Source organism: Oryzias melastigma, linkage group LG21 (assembly GCF_002922805.2).
Source record: "Oryzias melastigma strain HK-1 linkage group LG21, ASM292280v2, whole genome shotgun sequence".
NCBI lineage: Eukaryota > Metazoa > Chordata > Actinopteri > Beloniformes > Adrianichthyidae > Oryzias > Oryzias melastigma.
Window position 1 is genome coordinate 13,673,918 of NC_050532.1, and position 24,892 is coordinate 13,698,809.

Below are 24,892 nucleotides of genomic sequence, written 5' to 3' on the forward strand. Positions count from 1 at the left end.
TGAAGGTTATAGATTAAAAAAGGCTTATCCTGAAGCAGCTGCATCACCGTTTTCCCAACGTCTGTGTGCAAATCGCATATCCCTCCCTTCTATAAGTCACTGCTCTGTTTTTGTGGTCCACACTCAGGGAAGTTGATTGGAGGAGGCGTGACCTCAAAATAAGCTGGTGTTCAAACACTTCCTCAGTGCTAACCAGGAAGTGACTGAACACAAATGGCAAAGAAGCAGCACAAACAATGTTTGAATACACTGGAGTCGGCACAATTATAGGATTCATTTTAACGTGGTATTTGGAAGATATTTGAGGAGCTGAGAGTCAAACTTACTTTCATACAGCCAGTCTGTAATGCCGTTGAAGACCACGCCGTCCTGTCCAGAGGATGTCAGCCTCCATGAGCTGCTCTGCACATTTGCTTTGTAGTAGATATTATTTTCAAAAATGTAAATCTGTACAACAGAAAAGAGAGTTCAATTTCACAGTGGACCACTTTTATGACTTAATACATAACGAGAGCTTTTTTAGTCATTTCTCATCTAAAATGTCTTAACTACTTTACAATATGCAGTTGTCAATTGTACTAACTCTCGATTGGCAAACTGGGGTGCTAATTCCCCTCTTTAACCCTTCCACTCTCCTTAGCTTGTTTACATTGAAAGTGGGGTCATCTGGACCCCACAAGACAGTGCGCTGAACTTTTTTTTATCATTGATTTTTGAGTTTCAATAATGTCCATGGCAGACATAAAATCCTGTCCACCTTTGTCCACATTTGTCATGGAAAGAATCACACATCAATATGTGGGTGGAGTCATCTGGACCCAAAGAGAGCGGAAGGGTTTTAAAGGGTAACCAAAACCTAAATTAACTTTTTTTTGTCTGTTGATCTCTATAGTGGGACTTTAAAAGTGCTGTCTGTTGGTCTTTGACACATTTTTAATGAATGAAAATAAAATTGTATAATTCCTGAAAAGGCCGTCTGTGTGCTGCCTCTACAGGTTGAATTGAGGTATTATAGTTGAACTTTGTGATTGGTCAAATCATGTAAGTTTCAGAAGACTGGCGTAATGATAACAGTCCTGCCCCCAGCCCCACCCCTCTGACTGGATTTTGACATTTCGGCTGTGGGTGGAGTCAGCCTCTGACTTCCCTGTTTAGTACCCTTTAAAAAGGACCAAAGGGTGTGTTTTCAGTGTTTTCATTTACTAATATAACTCTTCAATCGTTGACACAATTGACACAATCCTCCTAATTCTGAAGCGTAGAAAAGCAGCCTGTGCAGAGTAGTGGAGTGCTTACATAATCAATGTAAATCAGCTGATTCTGCTGCAAAGAGAATCCTCTGATTCCCAGTGATCCAGCAAACGGTCAACTATTATTGGTATGTCAAAAGCTATGTATTATTTAGACATCACTAGAGACAGCTCAGGTGTTAAAGAGTTAAACATACCGGGAGCTTGGCTCATGCATTTGTCACTAATTCAGACCCATTCCAGAGCATGTGTGCACGTGTGTGTGAGACAAAGCATTGACTGTGGTCTGCTGCAACCGTTTATTCCATATTCTTTCTCGGCCCATATGTACCTGCTATGTCAGGGCTGCCCAGTCCTGGTCCTCTACATCTACCACCTGTTTTCCAGTTCTCTCTGCACTGCTTTCTGCTGATCACCTGGATCAGGTGTCTCTTTATTCTGACTGACTGAGCACACCTGGTCCAGGTAACCAACAGGGAGACAATTAAAGTTCTCTTAATGGTTTATAAATGTTTTTATGGTCTTGGGCCTTCTTATTTAAGTGACTTTCTTTTAAGATATGAACCCTCGTGGACCTGAGGTCCTCCGGCACTGGTCTCTTAGTTGTCCCTAAAGTGAGGACCAAAGCTCACGGTGAGGCTTCGTTCTCTCACCATGGTCCTCGCCTGTGGACCAGCCTGCTGGAGAGCCTCAGAGCTGCAGAGGCTCAAGACACACCCTTTTCTAATTTTGCTTTTAGGTTGTCCTAAATGAATATTTATTCGTGTATTGTTTATTAAGTTTTAATATATATTATTCTCAGTATTCTTGTGAATTGAATCAAATTGTTTCTGGAAATAATAATCAATACCCAGCCCTAATAATTATGATCCCTGTGGAAATAACAGAAATATTATTCCACCCTTTATTTTTAGGCGTCCAAATCACTTCCATCTTATTCGCCTGACAAAACCCTTCTTTCAAAGAGCCTTTTTTAACACAATGAAATGTCAAAAAAGGTCCTAAACATTAAAATGAAACTATCCTCACTCATTTGATCACACCACTGTGACGTGCAGCGCTGCCTGTTGTCCATAGGTTGCGGCTGTTTCCATGGCAGCAGCAAACACCTTGGATGCTTGCATTACCTTCTGCTACATATATGACCTTTTAGTCCTTTCAACGTGCTTACCAGCTGCTGGCCCTGGACTCCCCAGGAGGCAAACTGGAGCGCAGAATTGGACACCTCAGGAGGGTTGAGCTCCTGCACCTCTCTAAAACCACAACAGCAAATATTTCCAACATGAACCTCTGCAACATTCAGACAGTTACCAGCGAAATACTTAAAAAACTCCCAGATTACTTAGGACATTCTTTTTTTGTTCTCTCACCTTGTATACAAGTTATAGATCAAGTATGATGCCAAGAAAGAATGCCGGTGAACCTACAAATGAGAAAAAAACTACAATAATGCTGTGTGTCCCATATTTTTATATCAAGCTAAAAATTAGACGCAGGGAGATAGTCATTGACAATGATCAATGAAGATCGTGCAAGTTAAGTTCAAAATACAAAATACTATATAATACTGTGAAAGACAGGAAACCATGTTAGACTGTCCAGCTAGAGCAGAAGATGGGGTTTGTTCTCAGAAACACTACTGGGTACACCATATACTGACAAAAACAAATCCCTTCTGTTTTATGCCATGTCTCTTGGCCTTCTTGGCTTTCCAAACCTGCTCACTCCTGTTTCCTGATTGCTTATTCCAAGCAGTGGGCCCTGGAGTACTTGAGCTTCTCTCCTTCTCTTCCACTCTGCCAGTTTTTTGCACTTTCTGCCTTTGTCCAAGTCTGTTCAAGCCTTTTCATGCCCATTGTTAAATGTAGATATTTTTTAAATCTAATAGCCTTTTTAGCTTTTTATTTTTCCTCCAGTTAACCTGCAGGTGAAGGTCAGATCTGTGCTAAGATCTAGTTGTTTATTTTCAACATGCCACCTGGAAAGACACAGAGGTGTGGAAATGGAAAGATGTTATGTTTGAAACTAATCTTTATTCTTCTCTGTACGTAATAAACTAAGTGTCTCTGCAAACTTGCGGCAGATTTGATGTTGACAATCAAAACCAATGCAGGTCTCCTCATGAGAAAATGCAACATATATAAAATCTTGTAAATACTTCTGCTCTGGAAAAAATCACCCGACGATAGTGCTCTAGGGTTAAAGGTGTTCAAGGAACAAGAAACTGAACAAATAGAAATTGAGATACTTGAAGTTAAGAGAAGAGCAGCAGTGCAAGACAACTTAGCCAAGAGACTTTGTATAAAAAGAGAAGCAGAAGAACTTGTAAGTAAATGGTAAATGGCGTATACTTGTATAGTGCTTTCTACCCTCCTTCGAGGGCCCAAAGCGCTTCACAGTCACCCATTCACACACTCTTTCTTAACCTATGAAGCATGTTTTTGGATGGTGGGAGGAAGCCAGAGTCCCCAGACACACCTGAGCATTCCTGTCAGCTGAGCTGTGTGCAACAGGAGCGCGTGTAGCTTTAGGGGGCGCCAATTCGTGGATTTTAGGCTGTTTCAAACACTGCGATGGATAGTAGAAAACCATAGTGGCGCAGATTTTATTTTCTTCCAGAACTGAGCTGGTACCCCCTTTCAATTGCCACACCGGGCAGCTGCCTATACCTAAAGCTGCAACTGATTGTCTCCTTGTCATGGCTCTTCTTCCTCTAAGGGGCAGCCATGGTGCAGAGGTAGAGCAATCGGAAGATCTGACCTTTCCTACCAATGTATCAAAGAGTCTATGGGAAAGCCATCGAACCCCACATTGCTCCTGGTGGTCATAGGTGTCGGCGGAGTTCGCCGCCATCAGTGTGTGAATGGGACTGTGATTGTCAAACGATTTGGACCTTCTAAGAAGAAATCAAAGTGCTATGCAAGTATTTGCCACTTACAATTAACCCTCCCCCTGCCCTGACTGCAGATTCATACCGCAGGTCTGATGAGATCAATTTTCTATTCATCAGGGGCTGATAAAATTGGAACTCAGATCAAAATCAGGTTAGACATGCCGTGCTTGACTAATCAAAGACAAAAGCTTTGATTGATGTAATTTTAAGGAGAGGACACCTGAGAGACCCTTTAAAAAAACTAAACTCATTAAGGAATGTTAGTGGACAACAGCATGAATTTATGCAAGAAAAAACAGCCAAAGATGCAATTGAGGAAGCTGCTGGAGAACAGAGAAGGCCTGCTGACCTTTCATCACTGAAACTGATGCAGGAGTTAATCAAGACAAGAAATGTTCTCATCAAGTTTTCTTTAATGCAACGAGTTCTCTGTTCAACAGGGTGACCAGATCATAATCACAACTGATTCTTTGAACTCACTGTGATAGATGTGCTGTTCTTCTGAGGTACATCTATGCACGTGAGCTGAGCTGGGGGGCTCTGCGTGTCTCATTTTCAGATATTTAACACAGGTTTTCCCAGAGACAAGCTCTGAGTAAAACAACTGCACTTGCAAGTATGATGTGAAGTGATTCTCACCTGCTTGACATCATATCCCAGAAGAACAAAGTTCAAATCTGGAGAAATAGCAAACTTTGATGCCTTGAAGGTTGCCTGGGGATAAAAAATTGAATTTTAAAATGGATGAATAAATACATTTATTCTATCCTAAATCTTTCAGAAACTATAGAGATAGTGTTGTCAGATGTAATTCTGATTTGGATGATGGTTGACACCTTCTCATCTGGTGATGCGAGTGATAAAACAGAGAGAGGGGTTCTAATTCAGAAAAGGAATCATTTAAAATGTGAATTTAAAAAAAATCCAACTTTTGTCTCAAAAAAACACTCAGAAAAAAAGGAGCTAGAAATTAAAATGTTCATAACAAAGAAGAAGAGGCCAGCCCTCAACACAGGGAGGTAATTATTGATCATCTGTGTAGTCTCAGAGTTTAGAATGTGAATCTGTCTGTGTGACAGTCCAGAAGATTGAAATCTTGATAATTATTCTTTATACAGGCAAGGACTGTGAATGAGATTTAACCCAACAAAGCTGAGGGTTGGCTTTAAGGAAGTCACTGATGGTCAGTAACTTCTACTTCTAGTAACAGCAAACAACTGGACCTCCCACCACACACCCAGGGACTGCCAAGGATGTCACATCAATCCATCCCTTTATTTCTATAGCACTTTTCATCAACACGCTGTTGAACACAAGGTGAAAAAAAAGACAAATTGATTAAAATAATAAAAAGTCATAAGACACATTAGACAGAAGCAAAAACAATAAAACAGACATAAAATAGAAAAAATGTGTGCTTCGTGGAATTTAGCAGTTGTACATTAATTATGAAAACAAGAATGGCAAAATTAATAGTTTTCATCAGAAATACTTTATTGTGATTTGTAGTGAGAGTAGGGAACAGGTGGAGGTGGAGTTAGAGAGGTGGAGGTTTGCCCTGGAAAGGAGAGGAATGAAGGTTAGCCGCAGTAAGACAGAGTACATGTGTGTGAATGAGAGGAACCAGAGTGGAAGAGTGAGGTTACAGGGAGAAGAGATAAAGAAGGTGGAGGAGTTTAAGTATTTAGGGTCAACAGTACAGAGTAATGGAGAGTGTGGAAAAGAAGTGAAGAGGAGAGTGCAAGCAGGTTGGAATGGGTGGAGAAAAGTGTCAGGTGTGATGTGTGACAGAAGAGTTTCAGCACAAATGAAAGGAAAGGTGTACAAGACTGTGGTGAGACCAGCCATGTTGTTTGGACTAGAAACAGTGGGACTGAAGAAAAGACAGGAAGCAGAGCTGGAGGTAGCAGAGATGAAGATGCTGAGGTTCTCTTTGGGAGTGACCAGGATGGATAGGATCAGGAATGAATACATCAGAGGGACAGCACATGTTAGAGGTTTTGGAGATAAAGTCAGAGAGGCCAGACTGAGATGGTTTGGACATGTTCAGAGGAGAGACAGTGAATATATTGGTAGAAGGATGCTGAGTCTAGAGCTGCAGGAAAGAGGTCTAGAGGAAGACCAAAGAGGAGGTTTATGGATGCAGTGAATGAAGACATGAAGGTGGCTGGTGTTAGAGTGGAGGATGCTGAAGACAGGCTTAGATGGAGGAAACTGATTCGCTGTGGCGACCCCTGAAGGGAAAAGCCGAAAGGAAACGAAGAAGTATTGAGATAAACTTTCTTAACAATAAAAGGCTGTAACATAAAATGCGAGGTTGGTCAGGGTGTTCCCGATGGAAACGGGCGATGAGGTCCCGGTCGAGAACGTGACGTCCGGAACCCATTGACGATCGGCTGGGCCATAACCCTCCCAGTCCATGAGGTACTGCACACCCCGGCCCACCCGGCTGGAAGCAGTTCCTTCACAGTGTAGACGGGCCCTCCATCCACGAGACGAGGAGCTGGAGGGATCGAGGGAGTAGGTTGTAAAGGAGAGTCCCGGTTAGGTTTTAACTTGCTGACGTGAAACACAGGGTGGATCCGTAGTGTGCGTGGAAGGTCCAGTTTAACAGCCACAGGGTTGATTATTTGAACAATAGGGTAGGGGCCAATATAGCGGGGCAGCAGCTTCCTAGGTCCACCCTTCAGTGGAACATCAGTCGTAGAGAGCCACACCTTGTCTCCCACCTTGTATTCTGGGGCAGATGACCTCCGACGATTTGCCACAACACAGCCTTTCTTGGTTCTGCAGCAGCTGGAGCTTACTCCAGGTGCGCCGACAGCGCCTCACAAAGGCAGCAGACCAGAGGAAGAGGCTAACTGTTCCTGATAGGGAAACAGAAGAGGTTGAAAGCCATAGGCTGCTTGGAAGGGAGAGTATCCAAAAGAATTCAGTAGTGAGTTGTGGGAGTACTCAGCCCAGGGTAGCTGAGTCGACCAGGTCTTTGGGTTCTTCAAGCAGAGGGCCCGCAACGTAGTCTCCAGGTCTTGGTTATACCGCTCTACCTGTCCGTTTGTCTGGGGATGAAAACCAGAACTCAGACTGACCTTGATCCCAAGGAGCTTACAGAACTCCTTCCAGAATACAGCCACAAAATGTGGACCACGATCAGAAGTGATGTTTTGGGGAAGTCGATGCAGCCGAAACACATGCTTGCACACGAGTATAGCCAATTCCTTTGCTGATGGAAGTTTCTGTAGAGGAATGGCATGCACCAGTTTGGAGAATCTGTCAACGGTTTTACCTCTGGATTGAGGGAGCCCAGTAATAAAGTCCATTGCGACATGGGACCAAGGTCTGGATGGAACAGGTAGAGGGTGCAACAAGCCAGCCGGAGGAGTCCGAGGTGTCTTGACGCTGGCACATACAGAGCATGCAGCCACAAAAGCCCGTATGTCCGAAGACATTGTGGGCCACCAAAAACGTTGAGCTACGAGGAACCCAGTCCTGGTCACTCCGGGATGACAAGCCAGACGGGAGAAGTGACCCCACTTCAGAACTAAGGGTCGCAGGGAGACTGGAACAAATAAACAGCCAGCTGGGCATCCGGTAGGAACAGAAGCCGGATCAGGAACCGCGGCCTTCACTCTGCGTTCCAGCGACCAGCGGGTGGCCCCCAACACCAGGCGAGGAGGGACAATAGTGGAATTGGCAGCTGGGACCACCGACTCCTCCTCCTGCTGGAACTGGCGAGACAAGGCGTCAGGCTTGAAGTTCTTGCTTCCCGGACGGAAGGACAGGGAAAAGTTGAACCTGTCAAAAAAGAAGGCCCACCTCGCTTGGCGAGGGTTGAGACGTTTCGCAGTCCGCATATATTCAAGATTTTTGTAGTCAGTTAGTCAGTCCAGACCAGGAACGGCTGCTCAGCCCCCTCCAACCAGTGCCGCCATTCTTCCAGGGCCAACTTTATCGCCAGCCGTTCTCTGTTCCCTATGTCGTAGAATCTCTCTGCAGGAGTGAGCTTGCACGAGAAATGCGCAGGGATGGACCTTGTTATCCGTCGCCCTCTGAGACAAAACAGCCCCGAGTCCGGATACAGACGCATCTACCTCCACAATAAATTGTTTGGAGGTGTCAGGCTGAACCAGAATAGGGGCTGCAGAGAAACGTCTCTTGAGCTCGGAAAATGCCTTAGCGGCCTCTTCACTCCAGGTAAAATGTACCTTGGCAGATGTTAGTCTATGGAGCGGTGCAGCCACGCCACTGAAGCCTCTGATAAAGCACCTGCAAAAATTGGCAAATCCAAGGAAGCGTTGCAGTTGTTTACGGTCTGAGGGAACGGGCCACTCCAGGACAACCTTGACCTTGGTCTTATCCATCTGTACTGCTCCAGGTGAAACCACATGTTGAAATGGCCGCTGGGGGTGTTAAAGGCAGTCTTCATTCATGCGCCTCTCTGATGCGAACCAAATGGTATGCGCTCCTGAGATCCAGTTTGGTGAAGATCTGGGCACCTTGAATCAGGTCGAAGGCTGACTGTAACAAAGGCAACGGATAAGTATTCCGAGCAGTGATACTATTGAGGCCCCTGTAGTCAATGCAGGGCCGCAACCTGCTGTCACGCTTGCCCACAAAGAAAAAACCTGCTCCAGCAGGCGATGAGGAGGGACGGATTATTCCAGCCTGTAGACTCTCCTGGATGTACTCCTCCATAGCCTCCCGTTCAGGAAGGGAGAGGGGGTAGATACGACCCTTAGGAGGTTGTGTCCCTGGCAGGAGGTCTATGGCGCAGTCATGTGGTCCGTGAGGAGGCAGGGACTTGGCTCGAACTTTACTGAACACAGTTCCAAGGTCATGATATGCAGTGGAAACATTACTAAGGTCAGGAGGGTCCTCAGGTGGTTGAACCTTAACCGTAGAATGTACAGTGGCAGCACTAAGACAGTTCATTAAACAATAGGAACTCCAGGACAATATTCGCCCAGAAGCCCAGTCGATATGAGGTATATGTCTGCCTAGCCATGGAAAATCAAGAATGACCTGTGGTTTTAAGGACTCGACTACATAAAACCTCATCAGTTCAGTGTGGTTACCAGACACAATTACTTTGATATTCACAGTTCGTGCAGTAACTCTATGTGTGACTGAACCATTCAATGCATGAATAAGTAAGGCAGAAGTCTGAGGTTCTACAGGAATAGACAGTTTATCCACCACAGATTGCGAAATCAAATCTCCATCAGAACCAGAGTCTATTAAACAGTCAAACTCCTCCTGGAGCACTGCGTGTGCCACCAAGACCTTGGTGGATGGTCGAGAGGGAGGTGTAAAGGAAGAGACACCAATCACCAGTTCTCTCACTGCGGGGGAGCCCTGGCCTTTCCCGGGCAATTTCGTATGAGGAGCCCCAGTTCCCCACAATACAAGCACCACCCCTGGACCATATGTCTCCTTCACTCGACTGGATCCCAGCTGCATGGGCTCCGGGTGAGAGGCGGAGTCCTGATGTTAGGTGCTGGAGTGAGGTTCCAGCGAAGGAAGACACAAAGGAGCGGTAAGAACATAGCCTGCGGTGCTACGATGTTCACTGCCGCGCTTCCTCATCCTCCGATTGATGCGAACAGCCAGGTTGATCAACTCCTCCAGCTCTTCCGGTACCTCCCTCGTCGCCAGCTCGTCCTTGAGTGCGCTGGAAAGGCCCCGCAGGAAAACGTCCACTAGCGCCTCCTCCGGCCAGCGGGTGTCAGCTCCTAGAGTCCGGAACTCGACGGCGTAATCCGAAACACTGCGGGATCCCTGCTGGAGACGAAGCAGCTCCGAAGCGGCAGCCTGGTGAGGTGTGGAGGGATCGAACACAGTCTGTAGCTGGGTGGAGAACACTCGAAACGAGTGGCACAGCTCGGCTCCGGGGTCCCACTCCGCCAAGCCCCATCGCTTAGCCCGGCCGGTCAGGAAGCTGAGAGCAAACGCCACCTTGCTTTGCTCGGAGGGAAACTCACTCGGGTTGAACTCGAAATGGAGTCCACAGGAAGCAAGGAACACTCGGCAGTTCTCTGCCGTGCCATCAAACGGTCCCGTTAGCCCAGCCGGGTCTGGCGAGATGCAGATATTGTAGCAGGCGTCTGCTCCAGCCGTGACAGCCTGTCATGAAGCTGCTGGATGCCTGAAATGCAGCCTCCCACATCACGGGCCAAGGCAGGGGTCTCTCCTGTTGCAGATGGTGGTAAGTCTCCAGATTTTGAACCTCCTGCTGGGTTAGACATGGTCTCAGCGTAATGTGATGGGAGACAGACGAAGTAACCCAAGAGCAGGAAGAACCACAAGGATCCAGGAGTCTAGTTCAGGGTATTTAATCCAACGGGCAGTTTAAACAAAACCAGAGAACAAGGATGCTGAGACACAGAACTGAAGAAGCAAACATCTTAAATAAACAAGTGCTAAACTAAACAATGAGATGCACCTGCGTAAAACAGGTGGCTTTGAGGAGGAGGGGGTGCTCATGACAGACCCAATCTTTTCCTCCTCTGCTGAACTCCAGTAATGAATGAAATAGAGATTTATCATTTCCAATTAACTTTTGTTTTTTAAAACATTAAAGACTGAGAAAAGCGGGATACACTGTGGATAGTTTGACAGTCTGTTACTGCTGCCGTGTTCTCTGGCTGCAGCTCGATGCAGCGACGTGTCCAGCGGAGCTCACGCCATGAATATGCCGGCAGACAGACCGCTATGCTGGGGCTGGATCACACTTAAACCTCCAGAACTTTGGGATAATTTGCATATTTTCGCGCGGTGAAAGGGGGACAGGCCACACACTCAAAGCTGAGATTTATATTTTCATCTACAAATAACTGGCGTTGTTTGAACTACATTTAAAACGTCCCCCGGTGCGCTTGCTATTCGGAACGTCGAGGGTCTGCAGCTCTTGGGACGCGGCGCCGGACACGAGCCGGTCCTACCAGACGCGGTAATGTCCGCGTCCTGGCACCGGGCCGGTTCTAGCTAGCAGCTCGGTGGTTGTAGACCCGCCCGTGATCTAGAGAGAGCAGCCGGTGAGTTAGAGGGCGATGAGTCATGCACGTGTCAAATTAACACGTAATTAACGCGACAAATCTGACAGCCCTAATAAAAATCATAAAATACTTAAAAGCATAACATATAAAAGCCAGTTGATTAAATGAATTATGTCAAAGCTAACATGAAAATATGTGTCTTTAATTTGTATTTAAAAATCTCCCAGAGGCAGAAACTCTTAGATCCTCAGGTAAACTTTCTACAAATGAGGACTACGACACTGAAAGGAGGCCTCGCCATGAGTCCTGGTTCTCACAGTGGGAAGAGATAGTAGAGCAGAACCTGAAGATCTAAGAATTCTGGAAGGTTTGTCCAGTCTTAGGAATTCTGAAAGCTAGGAAATTCTAAATCCATTAAGACATTTTAAAATCTAGAAAAAATATTTTAAAATCAATCCTGAAGATGATATGCTGCCAGTGTGGAGACTTCAAGACAGAGGTGATATGGGCTCTATTAATATTAGTTAAAACATGTGCAGCTGAATTCTGAATAAGCTGTAATCTATTGATTGATTGTTTTGGGAGACCAGATAAAATAGCAAAGCAATAGTCCTGTTTACGTGCGATTAAAAACATGGATTAAAATTCTAGAAAGAAAAGGTCTAACTCTGGCAATATTTTTAAAAGAAAAAAGCAGTCTTAACTCTGTTTGAGATGTGGTTTTTGAAGTCAAGATCAGCATCAAAGAAAGTTCCCAGGTTTTTTAGAGTTACCCAATCAGAGTTTTGAATTTTGAGAATAGCCTGATAGCTTCAGGCCCAATGATCAGAGTTTCTGTTTATGAATATTAGCTGTCAACTAATTGTTTACATCAGTAATAAATTCAATAAGTTTGTCAATGTAGAGACATGGTCATATAAAGCTGAGTGTCATCAGCATAGCTGTGGAATACCGATGATACTGTTGTGTCTCCTAATAACATTTTCGAGTGGTGGCATATACAAGCTAAAAAGGGTGGGGCCTAAAATGGATCCCTGGGGTATACCATAGGTCGATGTATGTGAGTTTTGGAATTGGACTCATTAAAATAATTAAATTAATTTCTAATAGGATTTAAACCATCTTAAAATCTATGCCCTTCATTCCGACCATGATGTGCAGTCTATTTAAAAGAATTGGGTGGTCGACTATGTTAAAGGCAGCTAGTAGGTCAAGTAAAACCAGAACAGAAAGCTTTTTCCTGTCTGCATACAGCCTGAGGTCATTCACCACTCTGACCAAGGCTGTTTCTGTTCTTCAGTATGCCTCAGAAATGCTACTATCCTTAAAAAAAATCAGTTTGCTAGTAAAGAACAATTTTCTCTCAAATTTTACTTTAAAAAGGCAAGCATGATACTGGTTTATTATTATTAAAACCATGGATAAGAGTGTGGAGTCTACAAAAAAGACAAGTTTAAATTCTAAGCAGTACTGGGAGTCAGGAACAAGATTTTTGAGGGACAGGGGCTCAAAGTTGGAGAAGGGCAACAGAAACATACTTTATTGTCTTTTGTTTGTACTTTAAACAATATGGTTAATTAAGGAAACATTTAAAGTAAAGTACTGAGAGATAACTACTCAGCTATATGACCTGTGTTGGTGAAAGTGTTACAAGCGTCATTTTTTATGCAGTTTATTGTCAACATGAGTTCACTTCTATCATAGACTTGGACATCCAAATCTATAAAACACTGGAGGTTCTTTATTGAGACATTGTGAAGCAGGCAGAATCGACATGAATCAAGGATAATACAAATATAACATATAACAATCACACAATTTTTATAAGAAGAAAATAAATCAATACAGATGTTTCTGGTTCTAACTTTTGAGTGTGGCTACTCACAAAAGTTGTGTTCTTTAGCAGAAGCTCAGTCTTGTTGTTGTTCATGTCCATTTTGAAAACATTTCCATCCCATCTCTGAAAGATGATTTCTTTTGCTGAGATAAAAAATAAAGATGATAAATGAAAACATTTCTTGTCTTGTTTTTAAGATACATGAGAAAATGCAGTAATTATTTGAAAACCCTGTGATTTTGTATGTTCTCCCACTTAGTTATCATAGAAGGATCTGAATTGTCCTCTTGAGAGGACAATGTCCACTGTGAGAAAAAAAATCTAAAAAAATCTGGAAATCACACTGTATTGACTTTTAAATATTGTATTTGTATTCTACTGCTACAAATAAGTGTTTGAACACCTGAGAAAACCAATGTTAATATTTGGTACTGTAGCCTGTGTTTGTGATTCTACAGATCAAACGTTTCCTGTAGTGTTTCACCAGGTTTGCACTGCAGGAGGGATTTTGGCCCACTCCTCCACACAGATCTTCTCTAGACCAATCAGGTTTCTGGGCTATCACTGAGAAACACCTCCAAAGATTTTCTATTGGATTGAGGTCTGGAGACTGACTAGACCACTCCAGAACCTTGATGTACTTGTTACGTATCCACTCCTTGGTTCTGCTGTGTGTCTTGGGTCATTGTCATGTTGGAAGATCCAGCCATGACCATCTTCAATGCTCTGACTGAGGGAAGCAGGTTGTTCACCAAAATCTCATAATACATGGTGGCCCTGCTCATCCTCTCCTTAATGCAGTGAAGTCGTCCTATTTCGTATGCAGAAAAACACCCCCATAGCATGATACAACCACCCCCATGCTTCACAGTAGGGATGGTGTTCTTGGGAATGGTGAGTGGAATTAACACTAAAAAGTTCTATTTTGGTCTCATTTGATCACATGACTGTCTCCCATGATCCTCTGGATCATCCAAATGGTCATTGGTAAACTGAAGACGGGTCTGGACAAGTGCTGGTTTAAGCAGGAGAATCTTCTGTGCCATGACATCAAACCGTGACATCTCAGTGTATTACCAAAAGTAACCATGGAAACGGGGGTTCCAGCTCTTTTCAGGTCATTGACCAGTTCCTCCTGTGTAGTTCTGGGGTGAGTCCTCACCTTTCTTAGGATCATTCAGGCCCCACCAGGTGAGTTCTTGCTTGGTGCTCCAGTCTGAGGGAGATTGACAGTCATGTTTAGCTTCTTCCATTTTGCCCCATAGCCCTTGTCCAGCTGTGTGGAGGTCCACAATTTTAACTCTGGTGTCCTTGGACAGCTCTTTGGTCCTGGTCTGTTAGTGTGAGTCTAACGGGTTGAATGTGGTGGACAGGTGTCTTCATGCAGCTAACCACCCCAAACAGGTGCTTCTAATTTAGGAAAATAAGTGGAGGTGGACTATTTAAAGGCGGACTAACGTGAGAAAGCTGACAGGTTGTTAAAATGCTTATTTGCAGAAGTAGCATACAAATAATTTATAAAAACAAATAAAATCATACGTTGTGATTTCCATTTTTTTTAGATTATTTCTCACCCAAGAAGAAAATTTCAGACCCCTTCATGATTTCTAAATGTGAGAACATGCCTCACTGTATTAAAACTGATTACCTGTGACAAATATGGACAGATTTATTTCCTGAAATGAGGGATCCCACCCCAAGTTATGAAAATTGAAGTTTCTATGAAATGGAATGTAATAGGCCCATTAATGTCATCTTTAAAAATATGTGTGCTTATCATACTTTGTACAGTACAATAAACAGTTTTAGATTAATGACATAATCAGCCATGAGTTCTGCTGCTTTTCTTAAAGCAGAAGATCTTCTGGTTTGGTTTCCTCTGTCACCTTTTTATAACATGGAAATCTGGATTTTGGTAAATACCATTACCAACCAAAAAAGCATTTTCTTCGAGGTGACACCAGCATTAATCAGAAACTATGGAAGTATTTTTAGGTCATAATTCTAAGTATTATGCATTTTTCAATTGACAATTCAATTTGCAAATTCATCATGCAATTTGAAAATTCCTTTTTCAATTTGCAATTCAATATTCAATTCAGGCTTGCAAAATTATTTGAATTATGACATCGAAAACCCATGACAATTTACAATGCAATTGATTTTGTTTTTATTCAATATTTTATTTTTTAAAACTCTATTATTGAATTGTAAATGTTCGTATTGAATTGTAAATTACAAAATGAATTATCATTCTGCAAACCTGAATCGAATATTGAATTACAAATTGAAAAATGCATAATACTTCGAATTATGACCTAAAAATACTCCCATAAGAATCCACAAGTTCTGCCCAACAGGATGAGCTGCTTTGGAGTTTCAGATTTGTGTTTTGCTAGCACAGCTCACCACTGATCCACTTTGCATCAGGATCATGTATTTGGAAACTTCTTTGGAAGAGGTCATCCAGAGTTAAAGGTGAACCAGATGTTTTACTTCCAGTGTCTGTAGGAAATACACAAAGATACTGTATTGTAATTACTGGGACAGCGGTGAAGTAAGAAGCCAGCTGTCTTGACTAAAAGCACTTCACAAAGCAAAAGGAAATAGAAATAGAACAGTTTAAAAAAGATGTACCAGAAAGAAAGAGGTATTTGCGATGTTGAAGATGGTAGTTCAGCAGCAATTTATTTGATAACAAATTTACCACTTCATACCCGACACATTTTACTATAAAAATCTGGAGGATTCTCTCAGAATTAGAGGCTTTAACTTTCTCACCCACTCAGACTTCACTGTGTTGACTGATGAATACAATTCACACGACAGACAGAAAAGTATGGTAAAATACTGAGAAATAAACTTTGAAGTCTCCCTTGAAAAAAGGTACTTTCTCTATGGGACTTCCTGATAAAAAGAAAAGTTATAAAGAATATAGGTTAAACTTCCAAAAATGTCGAGTTTTTTAGGTAAAGAGTCAACAACAGGAAGATCACCACAACAAATGAATCTGGAATCTAAAGAATGTATCTCCAGATCTGGATCACAAACACTGGTTATACGGTCAGGACACTTTTCTGAAAGGAGAAAACAGACTGTAAAGAAATGTTGTGAGTTTGTACCCAGTGTCAGGACATACTAAATAGATTTCAATCAAACTGGTGAGTCAACAACTTAACTTTCAGAGTTGTAAGTGCAGCAAAGAGAGACCAAAATATGATGACAGTCAATCTGCACCCTAAAGGTGCATTTCAAAGGATTACACTTCAACTGCATGTTTGGAGGGACTGTTGTGAGATAGGTTCGCAAACAAAAAAGACAATATATTGTCTAACAGTTCTACCAATTAAAATTATGATAACATTTTTCTTTCAAAGTTGCTATAATCTGGTACTTATTGTATATTTAAAGTTAATACTTGTTTTAACAATAAAGTCCTTATTGATTATCATCATAGGACTTTTTTACGCTTTTGTCAAAATCCTAAATACACTTCACCCATAATCATCAAAAAATAATCTTTGAGATGATGAAGTGTTTATCTGTCTTGGTTTTTTTCACAGAGTTAAGAGAGGTCGAATGGGATTCGTGGGTGTGTGTTTGAGTGAACTTCACCTTTTGACAGCAGAACAATAGAAAGTCCAATAAATGACAGAACCACCAGAATAACCAGCAAAGAGATTCCGATGCCTTTCCAGTTTCTGTCAGGTCCAACAGGTCCAATATCCTAGAAATTAAACAAAGATTTTGTTGAAATATAAGAAAGTTTGAGGAGATAAGAAAACAATAATGAAACAGGAAAAATGTCATCTTCCTTAAAGTTCAAAAGCAAAAATGACCATAATGTCATTTCTGAAGGTTTTAATCTCGGGACTTTGTCTGTAGTCGCTGAACGATTACAGGGAACACAAACAACAGAACAGAAGCAGTGACCCACAGGATGGACAATGATTGTCTCTGGGATGGAAGGTGGATCCTGAATGTTCTGTTTCCTAAAGCTACAATATAACGGTGCAGTCAGCCGTCCCAGAACTCTTCAGTCTTGGGAGACGAGGCAGAGCTTGGTTGGATGAAGTTTAAAGAGGAGGTCATGTTTTTGTTTGAAAAAATAGCACATTTCTAGTTTTATAAACCATTTTATGATCAGATTAACTTTTATTATTTTACTGAATGCTTGATCTGTTTTTTATTTATAACATCTGCGTCCGATTCTTTCCTCTCCGAGTCTAGATTCCTTCTCTCTACAGGACTGTGTTCTCATTTTCTTAAATGTCTTTTTTTTATTAGCATTGCTATATTACTGCAGCTCAAAAAAACAATCTATTCTATTTTTAGGGGTGTATTTTAAGCTCCTGCTCATATAAATAACGCTGCTTTTATCTCCAGTGATGGAGCAGTGTTTATTGCCACGAGCTGCAGGAAATCATCTGTGTATTTATGGCTTATTTACTTTCAAAGTCTTTTAATTGGGAGCAGGACTGCAAGACAAATGGCCCAAAGCCTTTCCATGTAAACATGCGAGAGTTCTGCTCTGCAGCTTTACTCATCCAGAAGGCCTACCCTTCATCAACAACCAGATTTTCAGTTGTTTCAAATCAGATTCATTAGAACACATTACGTAAGTTATTGTATGAATGGGACCAGGATCTGCAAAAATATCACTTCATACACATCTCTTTACTCCACAAAGTTTATGGCCATTAGCCAACTCCAACTTAAACAACTCAGACTATTGTGGAATGAAAATTCTCAAGCAAATGTTATCAGATAGTCTGCTGGAGAATGACCTTGTTAGAATACTCGGACAGGTTCTTCAGACTCATTTGTCAAAGGTGAGCAGATAGTTTGAGGTTAGGACAAAGACAGTAATGCTACTGGACATTCACTTCTTTCAAAAGAATTTTTTATTTATTTAATTAAATTTTATTTTTTTTTATTAAAGGACAGGAACGTATATGGCCTGTGTGTTTGGCCCCACTATGAAATTCCTAAATCATAGGAAGGATGAAAACTAGTGGACAAAACTGTTAAGTGTGCAGATTAGTTTAAAATAATGTAAATCAGCAGGTGAAAGGAAACATTTATGGATGGGAGGAGCTGCTACAGAAGCGACATTTATTTTATTTTTATTTATTTTATTTATTTAATTACTTATGGAATGCCCCTTGAGATGCAACATCTCGTTTTCAAGGGGGACATTTGGTAGGGGGTCAGGTCAATTTGTCATTGACCATAACCCAGTAGGAGCCACACTTTAGAAACAAAAAGACAGATTTTTATTCATTATAACTCATAAGATAAATAGAATTTCTTCACATACATAAAATATATTTATACTTTTAAATAGAAAACAATTCATAACTTCTGACAAGACTTCACATGACTTCCGTTAGAAATAAAGGACTCTGTGTCACATATGATCACGTCAGAGAGGCATACATGGCAGTAGGTATAGTGTGATGGCTTGAGAGATTTATGAATAAAAAAAACTATATATGGTTTAATTTATCCTTATGGTGTAACTCAGCCAAAAATCTGTAAATCATACTAATATAAAAATTAAATGCATTTTACTGTTCATTCCTCACTATAAAAAACTCCAAATCGGTATTTTGATCCGTTCATGCATTTAAGAGTATTCCTCTAAAAACCTGCACTGTTTGCAGCAGCCCCTCCCATTCCCACAAAAACGAGCGGGTGGAAACGTGCTGACGTAAGCACAATGTGAACCGCCCCTCCAGGAAGAATCTGCTCTGACAGCTCCCCCCAATCTAACACAACACTTAATTTTTGCACGGAGCTAGCAGTGATCAGCAAAAACACTTTCATTTTAGATGCAGAATACTGAATATCTTCTAGTTGTGTCGTCTTCAATAAATTCCAGCTCAACCTGATGTTCTTTACTTTAGACGTGAGACTCCTCCAAGACCCCCCACTCCTGGTCAGACACAGTCGTGCAGACGCAGAGTGTATTTGTGTTGCGAAGCAGGGAACCGATGGCCAGGCCTACAAAAGGCAGATATATTGTATGTGCATCAATCTTTGAAGAAGTTTAGATTATTTTTGTGGGAGAAATGCAGACATGCTTCTTCGTCATGAAATGGGCAGATGTCACAGGCAGCAGCAGGCGAAGCTTCAGGAATCGAGTCGTTTTACTTCCAGGTTGGGAAAAACCAATGAAAAGATTAATATTTGATAAGTATTTTTTTTTTTTTTGGTGTTCCAAAGGTAATAAATGATCATAATATGAATATAGTTCACTTTGAAAGGCTTAAGAAAATCATGGTATGGCTCCCTTAGAATCAGAATTATTTAAGTGAACCTTAACTATATTTTTTGGACCATACAGCACATTTGATGTCTACATAATTTTTAATCTTTTGATGTTGGGGGAATTAGTAAGCCTTTCCAAGTCAGATGGCTTAAGTCCAAGTCAAGTAGAGAGTTACTGATTTTAAAGTCTGAGTAATGTCACGAGTTACTGCTGTCGAAGTCTAAGTCAAGTCTGAAGTCATCAAATTCATGACTGGAGTCCACACCTCTGCTGGTTAGACTGTCAATTAATTGTAAGTAATATGAAGTATGAAGCAATTGTAAAAGATTTGGGAGATCCAGGCCTAAGAAATAAAGAATCACAATCCAGATTTAGTATCTGTTAAAAGCATTGTTAATAATAAAGGTCACAGACCATGGCTAAGATTAAGACTAACTTTAAAAGACTGCAAACATTATTTTAAAAATAGCAGAAATATGACGTGTTTTTTATTTACTCCTACAATCCATTAAAGTCATGGCTGGAGCTTTACTTTGGTGAAACTAACAGTCCAAAGCACTGGCAAAGGCAGGAAATCAGGCAGACAGAACCCTGAAAAATGTGTCCTGAGATTTGGTTTCTTTGTTCATTAGATCCCAAAAGGAAACTCAGCAGAACCACTCAGTAATTCACCCGTCTCTCACTTGAACATCAAATGCAGACATAAAGCCATGAAATAAATAATAGATTTATGCATCAAAGAGAGGACTCTGTTTATAATGCCTACAGGCTGAGAACAGCAGTCCACAACATCTCTTATCATCTGAAGGCGTCCATCATCTCTGGTCTGCGGCTGTCACAGATGTTCAGGTCAAATGTAGAAACTCCTTTTTCGTTTTAATATATATTTACAGTGCACAAATGGAAAGCAAGCAAATCTGAGTCCTGCACATTGCATGTGATTTTGTTGTTTTCCATTCAAATTTGTTATATGAATAAGAAAATAATGTCATAGATTACATAAAAAATGCATCAAATAGATGCAGCATAGATGAACCAGAGGGAAAAAAAGACCTCAAAGGCACACAATTGGAGATGGTCACAGCTGTTCAGAGTTATGTCATTAGGTTTCATTGCCTTCTCTGTTCTCCCCATGCAAGTGTATATGAAGTGTTGTTCTAATCTTTCAAGTGTGATTTTGTAACTCCTTTTATTGCTGTTAAATCGGTGAAGATTTTGAATTGCTTGACTCCTCTGTAAGATAAGATTAAATGAAAAGCTGAACATAAACCCTGCAAGGAGTGGGGAAGATGTAGCGGCCTTTGTGGTCATAAACAAGACACTCCGAGCTTCAAACAAGTGCGTAATTTATTAGTGTCTTTGATGCAACCACCCAAAGTACTTATGCAAAAACTGCAAAACTGGTTTAAGACGATAAAAAACAAGTGTTTATCTTCCTCCTCGACCCCCGGAGATTTTAGGAGCACCAGAAAAACCTTCCCACAATCATCCACAGCACTACGAAGCATTCTTTGAGATATATATATATATATATATATATATATATATATATATATATATATATATATATACACACACACACACTTTATATAAAACCCCCCTCTTACCCTCTGCGGGTGCTTTTCCTCCAAGCTCGGCTCCTCTACTAGAGATCTGGAAGCTTGAGGGTCCTGCAGTATCTTAGTTCTTCCTAGAACTGCACTTTTCTGGACTGAGATGTCCGAGGTCTTTCCAGGATCTGCTCTAGCCACTCCTCCAGTTTGGAGGTTACAGCCCCAAGTCCCATATTGACTTTGGGGTTTCCAGTCCATATTCTGTACACATGTTCCTGTAAATTATTCCAGACACTTGGTTGTGGCCACTGGTTAAATACATATATATATATATATATATTAGAGCTGTCAGGCGGTTACATTTTTTAATTGCAATTAATCGCATTGTCCATAGTTAACTTGCGATTAATCGCAAATTAATATGTGGCCTTTTTTTAGGAAAAAATGTGTGCTTCGTGGGATTTAGCAGTTCTACATTAATTATGAAAACAAGAATGGCAAAATTAATAGTTTTCATCAGAAATACTTTATTTTGTAACATTGTATTGAGATAAACTTTCTTAACAATAAAAGTGTGGTATGAGAAAATCCGCGACTAATGCGTCAAAAAAATTGTCGGCGTCATGAACATGTCAAATTAACGCGTAATTAACGCGACAAATCTGACAATATATATTTGACATTATGGTTTCCCCCAAGCCATCAGAAAACTAAAAACCAAAATATTGCAGGACTCTCCAGCCAGGAAAACTGAGACAAACAATGTAGAAAAATACAAATCTTTATTAAATGGACAATTTTTAAAGTACTATAGTTAAAAATACAGGTTCCAAACGCTGCACAGGTGAGTCACACTCAGTTTACTTGGTACCCTGCGGGAGGGTCTCCCTGAAGCAGAGGACCAGTTTTGATGCTCCACCCCAGCGTGCAGGAATTTACTGCGCTTGGTGCAGGTAGAGGATTCCAAGAGTCAGCAAGGTCTGTGGAGTGAAGAACCCAAGCAGACTGACTGGCACTGCTGATCCCCAAAAATCCTCTGCATTAAGCGCTGGAAGGTACCTGGAGCATTACAAAGACCAAACGGCAACTGGTTCCACTCAAACAACCCAAATGGCATACAGAAGCCCGTCTTAGCTCAGTCTGCTTCTGTTACCGGCACCTGATTGTACCCGCTTGCTAGATCTAGTGTTGTAAACCAATGCGCCCCATAAAACACATCCAGTGATTCATCAATGCGAGGGAGGGGGAACCCATCCCTACGTGTCTTACTGTTTAATTGATTGCAGTCCACACACATCCTTAGGCTGCAATCCTTCTTTCGGGCTAAAACAATGGGCGTAAGGGCTACTGCTCTCCCGAATCACCTCGGATTCAAGCAGCTGATTGATGTGTTCCTTGACAGCCTCATACTCAGAAGGTGGAATTCGCCTATGCCTTTGCCGAACAGGGACATCATCACACAAAGAAATGTCATGAATGATGAGGCTGGTACACCCAAGATAACCATTATAGGCAGCAAAGACATTTGCATGTTTACGGAGGAGGGCCCGAACTTTTACTTGATCCTCCGCAAGTAGCGGTTCCAGGGATAGTGCCTCAATCTGGCCCAGCACAACATCAAAGGCGGTCTGTGACAGAATGGTGGCCACCTGCCTTGTCACTTCAGTAACCCCTGCAGGCAGGCTCACAACACTGACATCACACAGCAAACCCATGGCTGTGCGTGGGTTTAGCCAAACGTCAATGGTGCCCACATTTAAAATTGGTACATATGCTGTACTTTGCCTTACCTGAACCAGTGCAGACAACGCAATCAAACCTGCTGGCAATCCTATGTTTGATGGTTCAAATAGAACAGTTCTGTTACAGAACTGGTGTGGACATGTTACGGCAACCAACTTCATGTGACCACCCGGAATGTAACAGGCATGTGGTCCCCGCACTTTGGGACATTCCAACACCACAGTGGAGGCTGCTTCAGTTGCAAAATGGCAAAACTGGAGTGCCTGCTGAATGGATTCTGGGGCCTGAGAAACTAGGTCCACGTTGAACAATGCTGATCCATATTCCCCGAACAACTTCTCATGGCACCTGCGGAGAACATTCATGCCCAAAATTCCTGGTGCTAGGTTTGGCATTACCAGGGAGTCTTTAACGACATGTTTGAAGACGTTCATGGCCCCACGGTTCAAAATGCTAGCGAAAGAAGCTTTCTGTCAGCGTTGACATGTCCAGTAAACATGGAACTTTGACTCCACTCATTTCAACAATAAAACGAGGACAAGCAGCGATTAGGTTGGCGGCATCTCCTTCACCGGGAGTGGGATTTGAGCCCAAACCAACCCCACCTGAGCTGTGGCCCTGCAATTCAGTGGGTGCTAGTTTCCCGACTTGCCATACTTTTTTAGCCTTATAAGACTGGCACTGTGGGGGCCCAGGTGCTCGAGCTCCACCACACTCACGTGCATAATGCTCATATCATCATATTGTTGGCAGCGTCTACAGATCAAGGGCTGGGAAGGACTACTCAAAGTCTGTGGTTGGTTACAAAATTGTGTCAGGGTTTCAGAAATCTTATTAATTTACTCCTGTTGCTGCTGCAGGAGCTCTCTTAACTCCTTCATTTCCAGGTTTTGGGAGGGTGCTGGGGACTCTTTAACGTGTCCCTGCACAGAATGTTGAAATCCCAGTGCAGCTGCAGACTGACACTGCTGCCCTGAAGGCAGACCATCACGTTCCCACCGAATTGCTTCTGCTCTTAAATCAAGTAGTGCGGACCCAGGCTCATAGCGGATAAATTGTTTCAAATGTCGCCGCAAGGCACCATCGGTGCAGGAATTTACTGCGCTTGGTGCAGGTAGAGGATTCCAAGAGTCAGGAAGGTCTGTGGAGTGGATAACCCAAACAGACTGACCACCTCACATCGATCCAGTCTTGCTGGCAGACAGTAGGCAACCGAGTCACCGCAGAGTCAAGACTCAGCAGCGAGGCTTTAGACGGATCAGCAGCACTACCATGAAAGGCACCACCTAGGACAGTGGCCCTACAATAGTGCAGCAGCAACGCAGCAACAACACACAGCACAGCAGCACCTACAAATAATGCAGACACAATATATATATATATATATATATATATACATAAAAAAAGAAAAACAAAGTTGAATGAAACTCATACCTTGCTGGCAGCCTAGGAAGATGGCTAACACTGGTCACAAAAGGCAAACCGCCTGTGATCTACAGAAGTGTTTTGCACGTTAGTCATACAGAGGGTTGTGAACTGGAGGAATAAGAGTAGGAATACCAAACCTACACGGCCAAAATAGGGCCAAAAATACAGCCTGGCAGCATCTGATGCCGCAGCTCCTACCTGCAGAAGGTCTAACGCCGGGGTCACACTGGACGCGGAAACGCTGCGAAGCAGCACAGAGCGGAGCACGCGCAGAGTCCACTCCACTCTCTAGGTCACACCAGATGCGAATTTTTTCCGTGACGGTCGACAGGCGCTTCTGCTAGAGCTATTGCTTTTTTTTGCCATCATGGATAATAAGTCAATAACCAAGACATCACCCCGTGTTTCTGCTAAAAGGGGATGGTCTCTGCCCCTGTTGACACAGACCCCGCCCCCCAACTCCACAGTTGGCCCATTTCATTGATCTGTTTGTGCGCGCGTGTGCGTGTCTGTCTGTTTTGTTGTGTGTCTGTGTGCACGCACGCACTCCCACGTGTTTCAGTCGGTAAATTAATGAACTAAAAATATTACCTGATGTTTCTTCCAAGAAGAACCGCTCCTCTGCCTCTCTCTCGTTCAAATGCAGCCCCATGCCCCGCTCCTGTGTGCCCCCACTGCATTGGGGGGCCCCGTCTGCCCTGCTTTTTTTCCTCCCAGAATCCTGCAGCCCAGCACACCCGCTCCGGAGATCTGTGGTGTCCGGGGTGGGGGCTCTCGCGCACGCGTCTGTGTCTTTTGATTGTATGCATATTTTCATCTCTACAGTCTGTTTAGACCAACCCCCAACACTCGCAGGCGGAACGTGAAGCCAACCCGGAAGTAACAAAACGTTGCAGTACCGGCACTGACCAGAGAGGCT

General features: G+C 42.5%; 1 protein-coding gene across 2 annotated transcripts in view; it reads right to left on the minus strand.

Moving 5' to 3' along the window:
• The window catches only part of LOC112137939 (inactive dipeptidyl peptidase 10), an 86,023-nt gene that overhangs the window by 36,364 nt on the left and 24,767 nt on the right, over positions 1 to 24,892 (minus strand). For both annotated transcript variants that reach the window (XM_024260456.2, XM_024260455.2), the window contains exons 2-8: positions 16,591 to 16,702; positions 15,385 to 15,480; positions 13,024 to 13,118; positions 4,783 to 4,857; positions 2,621 to 2,673; positions 2,422 to 2,503; positions 327 to 447 (exon numbers count right to left, since the gene is read on the minus strand). In XM_024260456.2, the coding sequence (XP_024116224.1) occupies positions 327 to 447; positions 2,422 to 2,503; positions 2,621 to 2,673; positions 4,783 to 4,857; positions 13,024 to 13,118; positions 15,385 to 15,480; positions 16,591 to 16,702 (634 nt within the window). The remainder of the gene's footprint in view (positions 1 to 326; positions 448 to 2,421; positions 2,504 to 2,620; positions 2,674 to 4,782; positions 4,858 to 13,023; positions 13,119 to 15,384; positions 15,481 to 16,590; positions 16,703 to 24,892) is intronic.